Source organism: Oncorhynchus masou, chromosome 3 (assembly GCF_036934945.1).
Source record: "Oncorhynchus masou masou isolate Uvic2021 chromosome 3, UVic_Omas_1.1, whole genome shotgun sequence".
NCBI lineage: Eukaryota > Metazoa > Chordata > Actinopteri > Salmoniformes > Salmonidae > Oncorhynchus > Oncorhynchus masou.
In genome coordinates, this window is record NC_088214.1 from 27,440,082 (window position 1) to 27,452,965 (window position 12,884).

Consider the following 12,884-nt stretch of genomic DNA (forward strand, 5'->3'; position numbering starts at 1 on the left):
TGGACTTGGGATTAGGCTTGCAGTGACATTTTTGCAGTAGACTTAACTACTGTAGGCAATATGCAGCCAAATCAATCATTCTGAGGCAGATGATACAAGATACATGTTGGCATCAAAGCAAGCAGGAAAATGGCTCCATCAGAGTGGGCAGGGCTGCTGTCTCTCTGATCTCTAACCATGATGTAGATAAAGTTGTTTTGAGGATCAATGTAGAGAACATATCCAAACCTTAACGAGTACAAAATCTAAAGTTGAAGACATCAGCTGAAAGTTGACCCTCACTTTTTGTACTGACCAATAGAGGGCAGAATTGTACCAAATATATTTAAATCTTTCTGATAGTAGACTACCAGTACTGTAGGCTGACTCGTAGGCTCCTACAACCGTTTTTCATGAGTTACAAATCGAGATTAACATATAAAAACGACCATTTTAATGCATGACATATGCTCCAGCTATTCGACCGTGTTTCCAGTCGGTGTAAAAGAGACGGTGGACACTATCACACCAATCACAAGCTGGCTTTCAAATACCAGCCAATAGAAAGTCAGACATGTGAGAGAGAGGCGGTCGTGTTTGGGTTTTGTTTTCAGACAGGTGTCGCATGCAAACCTGAGTCTTCCGAGCTAATATTTCAGAGATTATTTGAAATTTACCTTGTTCACAAGTAAAAACAACATCGGCCTGAAAAATGAATTGTCCGCCATCGAAAAGGATTTATGCAGATTTGCCCGTATGGATCGTAGAAGATCACTGTGATGTAAGAACATTTAGCTTGCGGTAGCTATATTTAGTTAGCTAGAGTTAGCTACATTTTTGTAATATCTAACGTTATCTTGCTAGCTAGTTGCACACTGAAAAAATACAATGTATTACCCATTTGAATGTCTCTACAATGGCGATCTACTGTACATCGATGCTACCTCACTTTCTGAAAATAGCAAATTCCTTAGCTGGCTAAGAGATCACATTACATTTGCTTAGCTAGCTGGCAAGCTAACGTTAGCTAGCTACTTTACTAAGGATTCATGCATGCTTACTCTATAATTGTAACCAGATTAGGTCTCCTTTCTGGTTTTGAACAACCAGGTTTTTGTTCCAGTCCAGCACCAACACATCAAATGCAATACTTTGTTATCCAGACTGGAGATCATGATTTTTGTTGATTATTTGAAAGGTAACGTTAGCTTAGTGCTGGAACAAAAGCCTGCACACCCAGTCCAGGACCCTGGGCTAGATATAGATAGGTACCACCGATTCCCTCCCAGTCTAGCTTGACATAGACACATTGTTTTAATGAATTTTGAGAATGTATCTATCTTTTATCTGCTGCATTGTGTTTCTCAGGTGGTAAGTCCTATATATCGGGCTATAGCATCAAGGCACTTGCCACTGAAGAACATCAAGATGGTCCATCTGGATTCCCACCCAGACCTCCTCATACCTGTCAATATGCCTGCAGATACTGTGTTTGACAAGGACTCCTTGCTCAGGTGGGATTAGGCCAGGGAGACTGGCCTGTACTGTACCGGTAAACACACTGTATGGACACGGACATGCCATCATCCCACATTTTATATATCCTTGAAATCTGTTTGCTAAGTAACCTCTTCAGGTAGCCTACAGCACAGACGAACATTCATTCAATTTCACTAATTTAATAGGGCATGACATGACCAGTATTAGCAAATCCATTACATGCATTCACTCACTGATCATGTATTGTTATTTTTTTTGCAGTGAGCTGAGCATTGAGAACTGGATCATGCCCATGGTATATGCTGGGCATGTGTCTCACGTGGCATGGCTCCATCCTTACTGGGCACAGCAGATCAAGGAAGGCGAGCACTCCTTTTCTGTGGGAAAAGACTCCTCCACAACCACCATCAGGTGATTAATTGTTAGCCAATCACTTCCTGATTTTCTGGATTTCTTATACAGGGAGGTATGGTTTGACCCAAATACGTTTCTTATTTGTACTTTGTTTGATTTTGTTTCAGAGTTACAAGTAAGGACGATTACTTTTTAAGTGACGGCCTGTACGTTCCTCAGGATCAGCTGGAGAATCCTAAACCTCTGGGACTGAGTGTTGTCTTAGTGAACCCTGTGGCGTGTTGCCAGAGGGAAGACATGGGAAAGGACATTGAGAAGAGCTCTGCCAAAAGACTCAGGATAGAGAACAAGGGAGCTGGGGATTTGAATGATGCTCAACCCTCTGCTTCAGCTTCCAAGTCTGACAGTGTTCAGCCAACAGGTGGCAGTATAACCTCAGGGAGTAGCAGCAATGGCAACAACAGAGAAGAGGAAAAGGAACCACTCAAAAAGCCTTGTTTGAAGACTGACAAGGATGAGGGTTCAATGACCTACGCTGTGAACAGCCTTCTCTCCGTTATCAAACAAACTGATCCATACATACTTGACATCGACCTTGATTTTTTCTCTTGTAAGAATCCTTTCAAGGAGATGTATACACAGGTAAAGGCAATTATTGGTTACCAGACGCTGAACCTTCTCAAGCAAACATATACTGCTGAGATGTTGCAGATATCTTACTTAGAATCAGCAGAAGTGTTGTAAGATGTTTAGCCATGTTGGTTTTTCCTTGGCATTCATCTCATGATTTGATGCCATCAGTTTTACTCCCCCCTCTGTATACCATAGGATGAGTACAATATTCTACAGGAGCTATACAGCTTCAGGAAACCTAGAGAAGACCCAGATGAGGTGAGAGAAAATACTGTCTGTTCTGAAGGTGTTATGTGTGTCGGAAGGTGTCTCTGTATCAGAAGCATGTGGTGTTTCTCCCCTGCTGTACACTACAACTGTGTCATGTGTTGTTTTCAGGAGGAGTTGACAGAGTGTGTGGAGAGACGTATCCGGCAGCTGGAGGATCTGGAGGCAGCATTTGCAGACCTGGTGGAGGATGATAGTGAGGAGACAGTCAAGCGCTGGGCTGCCAACCCTGGGTAGGGTAAATCCCCTCTACCTTCCTTATGGTATCTGGGCTGGCGTTGCTGAGTAAATCTCCTGTACCTGCCAGGCAGTAATTTCTGCATCAGCCCAACTAGCCCTAATCCTCAGAACCCTTCTATCCTTAGAATCCTTCACTCAGCACTGGCCAGCTTAAAATTGGTACTGGAGAAAGATTAGATGAGATTGAGATCTACTTATGATTATTTCCCCACATATAGTCCCTTGAGAAAGTATTCACACCCCTGGATTTTTCATTTTGTTGTGATACAGTCTGAATTAAAAATAAATTAAATTGAGATTTTGTCACTGGTCTACATACAATAACCCATAATGTCAACGTTGAATTATGTTTTTAGATTATTTATTTTTTTACACATTAATTAAAAATGAAAAGCTGAAATGTCTTTAGTCAATAAGTATTCAACCCCTAGAAAAAAAAGAGGAAGGGAAGCGCTGCTAAGGTACACAATAGTAGATTTTGGTAGACTGAAGGTGTTCTTTGGTAAAAGGGGTCATCAAAAAGAAAGGAGGACCAAGGCACTCTTCATATAATTAATTGAAATGCCTTTATTTGTATGGCATGTTCGATGGAAACAAAGTTTACAAACTCCAACGCGTTCTGGCTGCTTGGCCTTCGTCATGGAGTACAAAGAAAGGATTTTGAACAGCTTTTTCCAATCAGCCCTGATTTGAAGAGGGAATGAATCAGCATAAGTTCGCCTAGAAAGGTAGTTCTAACCTTAAATATGACTGGGCAAAGTGCCAAGAATAGGAGAGCCATCTATTCCATAGTACACTAGAACACAGCCAACATGGACAACAACATAACTGAGGGCAATGGAGCAAAATGTCCACTAGATGACAGCAAATGGACCTATCACTACCCTACAGGAAGGGTGAGAAATCCATATCTTCATTTAGACCAGGGTACTTAGTGGCCTGTAGCTTGTAAATCCATATCTTCATTTAAACCATGGTACTTAGTGGCCTGTAGTTTGTAAATCCATATCTTCATTTAAACCAGGGTACTTAGTGGCCTGTAGTTTGTAAATCCATATCTTCATTTAAACCAGGGTACTTAGTGGCCTGTAGGTTGTAAATTGAAGTTTGAAGTTTGCATCCTGTAGCTCCAACTCCAAAAAGTTCTGGGACACTGTGAAGTCCATGGAGAACAAAGAGCACCTCCTCCCAGCTGCCCACTGCACTGAGGCTAGGGAACACGGTCACCACCGACAAATCCATGATTATTGAAAACTTCAACAAGCATTTCTCAACGGCTGGCCATGCCTTCCGCCTGGCTACTCCAACCTCGACCAACAGCTCCGGCCCCCCCGCAGCTCCTCGCCCAAGCCTCTCCAGGTTCTCCTTTACCCAAATCCAGATAGCAGATGTTCTGAAAGAGCTGCAAAACCTGGACCCGTATAAATCAGCTGGGCTTGACAATCTGGACCCTCTATTTCTGAAACTATCCGCCGCCATTGTCGCAACCCCTATTACCAGCCTGTTCAACCTCTTTCATATCGTCTGAGATCCCCAAGGATTGGAAAGCTGCCGCAGTCATCCCCCTCTTCAAAGGGGGAGACACCCTGGACCCAAACTGTTACAAACCTATATCCATTCTGCCTTGCCTATCTAAGGTCTTCGAAAGCCAAGTCAACAAACAGGTCACTGATCATCTCGAATCTCACCGTACCTTCTCCGCTATGCAATCTGGTTTCCGAGCCGGTCACGGGTGCACCTCAGCCACACTCAAGGTACTAAACGACATCATAACCGCCATCGATAAAAGACAGTACTGTGCAGCCGTCTTCATCGACCTTGCCAAGGCTTTCGACTCTGTCAATCACCATATTCTTATCGGCAGACTCAGTAGCCTCGGCTTTTCGGATGACTGCCTTGCCTGGTTCACCAATTACTTTGCAGACAGAGTTCAGTGTGTCAAATCGGAGGGCATGCTGTCCGGTCCTCTGGCAGTCTCTATGGGGGTGCCACAGGGTTCAATTCTCGGGCCGACTCTTTTCTCTGATGTTGCTCTTGCTGCGGGCGATTCCCTGATCCACCTCTACGCAGACGACACCATTCTATATACTTTCGGCCCGTCATTGGACACTGTGATATCTAACCTCCAAACGAGCTTCAATGCCATACAACACTCCTTCCGTGGCCTCCAACTGCTCTTAAACGCTAGTAAAACCAAATGCATGCTTTTCAACCGATCGCTGCCTGCACCCGCATGCCCGACTAGCATCACCACACTGGATGGTTCCGACCTTGAATATGTGGACACCTATAAGTACCTAGGTGTCTGGCTAGACTGCAAACTCTCCTTCCAGACCCATATCAAACATCTCCAATCGAAAATCAAATCAAGAGTCGGCTTTCTATTCCGTAACAAAGCCTCCTTCACTCACGCTGCTAAGCTTACCCTAGTAAAACTGACTATCCTACCGATCTTCGACTTCGGCGATGTCATCTACAAAATTGCTTCCAACACTCTTCTCAGCAAACTGGATGCAGTTTATCACAGTGCCATCCGTTTTGTCACTAAAGCACCTTATACTACCCACCACTGCGACTTGTATGCTCTAGTCGGCTGGCCCTCGCTACATATTCGTCACAAGACCCACTGGCTCCAGGTCGTCTACAAGGCCATGCTAGGTAAAGCTCCGCCTTATCTCAGTTCACTGGTCACGATGGCAACACCCATCCGTAGCACGCGCTCCAGCAGGTGTATCTCACTGATCATCCCTAAAGCCAACACCTCATTCGGCCGCCTTTCATTCCAGTACTCTGCTGCCTGTGACTGGAACGAATTGCAAAAATCGCTGAAGTTGGAGACCTTTATCTCCCTCACCAACTTCAAACATCAGCTATCTGAGCAGCTAACCGATCGCTGCAGTTGTACATAATCTATTGGTAAATAGCCCACCCATTTTCACCTACCTCATCCCCACAGTTTTTATTTATTTACTTTTCTGCTCTTTTGCACACCAATATCTCTACCTGTACATGATCATTTATCAATCCAGTGTTAATCTGCAATATTGTAATTATTCGCCTACCTCATGCCTTTTGCACACATTGTATATAGACTCCCCTTTTTCTTCTACTGTGTTATTGACTTGTTAATTGTTTACTCCATGTGTAACTCTGTGTTGTCTGTTCACACTGCTATGCTTTATCTTGGCCAGGTCGCAGTTGTAAATGAGAACTTGTTCTCAACTAGCCTACCTGGTTAAATAAAGGTGAAATAAATAAAATAAAATAAATAAAATCCATATTCATTTAAACCAGGGTATTTAGTGGCCTGTAGCTTGTAAATCCATATCTTCATTTAAACCAGGGTACTTAGTGGCCTGTAGCTTGTAAATCCCTAAACATTATTTTTGGTTTAGCTGTGTAAGACGGTCCCCTTTTCTAATTGAGCCCGGAACATGATCATGATGATTTCTCACCTTTCCTGTAGGGTTGTGATTAGGGAAGCACAATATATCGGTGAACATATCGGAATCGGCCAATATTAGCTAAAAATGCCAACATCGGTATCGGCCCGATGTCTAGTTTAACGCCGACGTGCAAAACCGATGTCAAAGCTGATGACGCCACGTAAAATGTTGCATTACACGTGCAACACAGCATTCCTAACCTAGCCCACAGTGTCTGCTGTGTGGATCAAGCAGTCAACAAATCGAGCAGTCATTTGAACGAGTAAGAAAATTTCAGCGAGACAACACAAAGGCGAAATCCATTAACACCAAGATAATGGATTTCATTGCCCTTGACAATCAACTGTTTTCTGTCATGGGTGATGTTGGCTTTCGCCGACTGGTCGACCACCGGTACACATGTTGCGCTACCGGAGTTCCACAGTAATAGTGTCACTGCTATTAGCTTTACGACATAATATGGAACGCCGTTTGGGTCATTACGTGTCAAAAACGCATGTGACGCATTAAATAAGCTTGTCATTTGACACGTCAAATAACAGTTCTAGTATAGAATGTTGTGTGATGAATTTGCATTTGCACGCCAAGTGCCACCACTACTATCAGTAGCACTGTCAAAGCTGTACAAAAAAAAGTCTGCAAACACCGGACACGAACGATGTGCTTAGAATACTGCTTTAGTAATATGTCATTGTTTGTTCGACCACAACTTCTGGGGTAGCTAGCTAGTTTTATCTTACTTAGCTAGCACTAATACAACCAGCCTGAAAACAATGACCAGTAGAAACTGCAGTCATTTTCATTATTCTTAACAATGATTTAGGAATCCTTGTGAGTAAGTATTAGCTAGGTAGCCACTTGTTGTCTTACTATTGAAATTGAACTTCAGTTCATGAAAAGAAATGGCTAGCCAGCTACTTAACCCTGTTGCCCAAAGCTCATTTTATAAGCAGCCAGCTAGCTTCATCTGGCTAATGAGGCTCGACCGGACCGGGTTTCTTAGGCACAATAGTGGAATTTGCGGTTTGCCTTCAAAATGAAAATGATGCAGCAGGTTACAATTAGATCTATTTAGACTAGATCATGTTAAACAAGGTTGGAATGTGAAGCAATGAAATGGGGTATCGGTCTACTCTGTGACACCCACAGCACACAACTGTGGAGGCCAAATATACACTGGAGTTGCTTACCAAGAAGACGTTGAATGTTCCTGAGTGGCCTCGTTACTGTTTTGACTTAAATTGTCTTGAACATCTATGGGAAGTCTTGGAAATGGCTGTCTAGCAATGATCAACAACCAACTTGACAGAGCTTGAATATTTTTTTTAAAGAATAATGTGCAAATAATGTACAATCCAGGTGTGCAAAGCTCTTAGAGACTTGCCCAGAAAGACTCACACCTGTAATCTCTGCCAAAGGTGATTCTAACGTATTGACTCAGGAGTGTGAATACTTATGGAAGTGATATATTTCTGTACTTCATTTTCAATAAATTGGCAAACATTTCAACAAAACACTTTGTCCTTATAGGGTATTGTGTGTAAATGGGTGATCAAAACAATTAATTGGATACATGTTTTAAATTCATGCTGGAACACAACAAAATGTGGTATAAGTCAAAGGGTATGAATACTTTCTGAAGGCCCTGTAGATCTAGGCCTACTCTATATCTACAGTGTGTCTTTCCCATGAACAACTGATATAATACCTTTTATCCAAGTTGTCCTCTGGGGTTGATCACTTCTCTGCTGTCTGCCTCTCACAGTCTGAATTAGATTAGGCTGACATTAGGATATCATTTTAGATAGAGAGATACTGTACAGGCGTGGTACTGTAGGGCTCTGCCTGGAGGTGATGATCATGGTGGAAAATATCAGAAACTTAATTTGAAGGTTGTTTTTTTCTCTCCTGTTTTTAGGATGACCTCTTTGGTCAAACTGGTGGGAAGCCTGCGGAGTCGAAACGAGGCCCCTGACTACGAAATGGTAAACAGCTTTTTTCACCGACAGAGTCATCACCATTAGTGTGTGTTTTTTCTACATTTCTAATTTCAGGGAAGGAAAATAAGATGAGGAAGAACATAATGTAGCACTAATTAACAGTTTGATTAGATCATTTAATACAGCCTGTCCCCTTAACAGCTAAAAGGGTTTTCTTTTTGCTCCCTGCCTCTTTCCAACCTTTTACTCTGAAAGGCACCATGATGATAAAAAGCTGGCTTTCATTATGTGGTTGGCTGACATTCTCTCCCTTCCTATGCGATGGTTATGATGATGATGAAGGTGCACCAGGCGGGGCTGACTTGTGACTACTCGGAGCTGCCCCACCACATCAGTAGTGAGGAGGAGGTTGAGAGACTGGTCCTGGCAGTGGAGCTCGTCCTGGAGGCCCTGCCGATGCCCACCCTTGTCACCGTCTCCAGGTACGTCAGCGCCACTCACCCTCCCTGGAAAACAGCCATTTTGCTTATTCAAAGAAAATGGGATTTGTAGCTTGCTGAAGGACATTGGACATGTAGCAAACAGTTTATTGTTGACAGCCATCAATTTATTTGCAAGATGGAAAGTTCATGAAGTGCTGACTCAATTCAGTTAGTGTTTGTTAGCAAAGGCGGATGTCAAAGATGTGAAAACATAGTCTTGACGCATATAGACACGTTTGTTCTGCTACTAAGAAATTTGATCTAATCTTCAAATAATGCCGATCTTACGTCAATTGACACAAACACCTTAGTCATTGTATTCTCAGCAAAGTTGTTGTTTTTCATGCAAAGCACAGTCCATTTAACAAAGTATAATGACGCATCACCTTTGCCTGGATGACATTGTTTTTGAATGACTGAATTACAAGATTCTGTTCAATCGTGTTATGCAAACTGTCCAAATTTCCAAATGTGTTATTGGACAATTTGACAGCTGATTGATTCAGTGTTTTGTTTGGCAGATCCAGTCTGGATGAGTACTGCCCAACTGAACAGGTAAACTCCATCCAGAGTAGGATACTAGCCGTCCTGGAGTCTTTATATGGCTCGTTGGATGTCCATAAGGAGTACGAGACCAAACCAGAGGACAACCTGCCCAAGGCATCATGATACAAATCATCGTCATTTGTGATGCATCCATCAAATGACTGACTTTCACTCAGAAATCATGCACTGGTGTCACAGTGTGAGGATTCAGCCTGAAGATACACACATGTACTAGTTTATTTGAAAGGCTTTAGGTTTAAAGTATGAATTAATGGTTGAATATCAAGATAGCATGTCTACCTGCTCCTGTTATTTTAGTTTTTCCTCAGGTAGGCAGGTGTATCAAACATATCTATATTCACCTGACCATTGTTACTGATACTGTACAATTTAATGAGGACAGTTTTTATCATTTGTGTTCCATTACTTGTTTGATACTTTCTTGCCCAGTCCAGACAATTTCATATGCAGGCATAATTCACAAAGTGAAAATTTGACTATGGAGCCATTTTACACTAAATGCAGTTATTGCACTGGCAAATTGTTCAACTGTATCTGTAGGAATTTTTCATTTAAATTAATATTCATTTTGTAAACATCTATTTCCCTTTGCTCATTTCGCAAATATTTTCCCTAGATGCATCCCTTCAATACAATCTGAGGAAGTGCTGAGGACTCTTTAAAAAATATATATATATATATATTTGTTTTTTTGTACTTCAAAGCAGCAAATGAGTATGATTAGATCCTATCCTACCCCACCCACTTCGGTTTGTTTGCTCCCATTGCCAGTTGCTTAGCAACTCTATTCAGTACTTTCACATTTTCATCTCACTGTTTGTACAAATGTATAAATAGATTATTCTCTCAGTCAATACTTACATATTATTTCAAAACTTTAATGCCTTGGCTGTCAATGCAGAGTACAATTTGTCCCAACTACAGCACTGTCATTTTGAGTGTACAAGAATACCTATTCATGGTTGTACATGAATATATGAAACTTAATTTAATGTTATTCTCATTTAATTCTTACAGATGCTCTCCATAATATTGTTCTAATTTTGAACGTCTTCTAAGGAAAGATAGGATACCCATCAGAGGAGGCTATATTTGTTGTAATGTAATCTATTACATTTTCCATGGATATAATAGACTCAATGGGATTGTTTTGTTTCCTGTTTTAATATTGCCTGTGTTACTTTGAACAGAGCTGGTGCATTTAAATAAAATAAAAAATGTAAAAAATCACCCATGACAAATTGTCCAATTATAATATTCATAGCTTTGCGTATGATATCTTCATGCATTCTGAGGATTGGATCCAGCCTTTTATATTGCCTGGGGTAATTCACAACAGAAACACACACCGACTCAATTAAGAGGACATTGATGCACCTCAAACATAATCATATGATTTTATTTTGGGGATTGCAGCCCACCATTTAAAAAATAATTTATACCACAGCATGATGTAGCCTATTCCACATTCTGTGTGTGCACAATCTCTGCTATTTGATGATCCAATGGCTGCTTTTACGCAGGCAGCCCTATTGACACAACTTAGTCCTAATACAGTACCATTCAAAAGTTTGGACACACCTTCTCATTCAAGGGTTTTTCTTTATTTTTACTATTTTCTACATTGTAGAATAATAATGAAGACAACTGAAATAACACATATGGAATCATGTAGTAACCAAAAAAGTTAAACAAATTAAAATATGAGATTTTTTAAAGTAGCCACACTTTGCTGTGATGACAGCTTTGCACACACTTGGCATTCTCTCAACCAGCTTCACCTGGAATGCTTTTTCCTCAGACTTGAAGGAGTTCCCACATATGCTGAGCACTTGTTGGCTGTTTTTCCTTCACTCTGCTGTCCAACTTGTGGTCTCCTTGGTCAAATAGCGTACTGTCCTGTTGAAAAACAAAAAGTGCAAACCAGATGGGATGGCATATCGCTGCAGAATACTGTCGTAGCCATGCTGATTAAGTGTGCCTAGAATTCTCAATAAATCACAGTCCGTGTCACCAGCAAAGCACCATCACACCTCCTTCCCCGTGCTTCACGGTGGGAACCACACATGCAGTGATCATCCATTCACCTACTCTGCGTCTCACAAAGACACAGCGGTTGGAACCAAAAATCTCAAATTTGGACTCATCAGACCAAACGACAGATTTCCACCGGTCTAATGTCCGGTCTAATGTCCATTGCTTGTGTTTCTTGGTCCAAGCAAGTCTCCTATTCTGATAGGTATCCTTTAGTAGTGGCTTCTTTGCAGAAATTTGACCATGAAGTCCTGATTCACACAGTCTCCTCTGAACATTTGATGTTGAGATGTGTCTGTTACTTGAACTCTGTGAAGCATTTATTTGGGCTGCAATTTCTGAGGCTGGTAACTCTAATGACCTTATCCTCTGCAGCAGAGGTAACTCTGGGTCTTCCATTCCTGTGGCGGTCCTCATGAGACCCAGTTTCATCATGCCGCATTTTTTCAACTGCACTTGAAGACACTTTCAAAGTTCTTGAAATTTTCTGGATTAACTGACCTTGATGTCTTAAAATAATGATGGACTGTAATTTATATTTGCTTATTTGAGCGGTTCTTGCCATAATATGGACTTGGTCTTTTACCAAATAGGGCCATCTTCTGTATACCGCCCCTACCCTGTCACACGCAAATGATTGGCTTAAATGCATTAAGAAGGAAAGAAATTCCACAAATGTACTTTTAACAAGGCACACCTGTTAATTGAAATGCATTCCAGGTGACTACCTCATGAAACTGGTTGAGAGAATGCCAATAGTGTGCAAAGCTGTCATCAAGGCAGAGGGTGGCTACTTTGAAGAATCTCAAATGTAAAATGTATTTTTATTTGTTTAACACTTTTTTGGTTACAACATGATTCCATATGTGTTATCATAGTTTTGATGTCTTCACTATTATTCTACAATGTTGAAAATAGCAGAAATAAAGAAAAATCCTTGAATGAGTAGGTGTGTCCAAACTTTTGACTGGTACTAATATATATATATATATATTTATGATATTTTGTGTGCAGTCATATTCAAAACCATTTCAACAACTTAAGCCATTGCAATGAACCTACACAGTGAGTGAACCAACATTCTTATTCTCCACCATATCAACTCTGATACTTCCTTCACACTGTTTGTGTGCCCAGTTGGTCATTGTCCATCACAGACATAACCTTGATGCCTCCCTCCACGGGACTCAGACCAGTGTTCTGTATCCTGTATACAGACCGCTATCCCATTGTAAAGGATGGTGTTGGACCGAGCATTGAGATGGGCCTGCGTGCTTAGCCTACTGATGCCCCAAACCAAGGCAGTTGGATCTTGACACCTTCCATCTGACTGGCATGTCTTGGCTGCCATGGATGGGATCAGGAAGGCTTCACCATCCAAATCAATTAGGTTGAACAACCTATTGAATACGCTCCAGTGATGCCTGCAAAGAAGTGTACTG

At 41.5% G+C, this 12,884-nt stretch overlaps 1 protein-coding gene across 1 annotated transcript; it reads left to right on the forward strand.

Annotated features, from left to right (window-relative positions):
- Positions 1 to 572: 572 nt before the first annotated feature.
- On the forward strand, positions 573 to 10,638 carry c3h5orf22 (chromosome 3 C5orf22 homolog). Its single transcript, XM_064936764.1, has 9 exons — positions 573 to 760; positions 1,348 to 1,493; positions 1,741 to 1,890; positions 2,001 to 2,475; positions 2,662 to 2,724; positions 2,845 to 2,966; positions 8,338 to 8,404; positions 8,702 to 8,841; positions 9,363 to 10,638. The coding sequence occupies exons 1-9, from the start codon at positions 692 to 694 to the stop codon at positions 9,508 to 9,510; spliced, it is 1,380 nt and encodes a 459-aa protein (XP_064792836.1). The 5' UTR covers positions 573 to 691; the 3' UTR covers positions 9,511 to 10,638.
- The last annotated feature ends 2,246 nt before the right edge of the window (positions 10,639 to 12,884 follow it).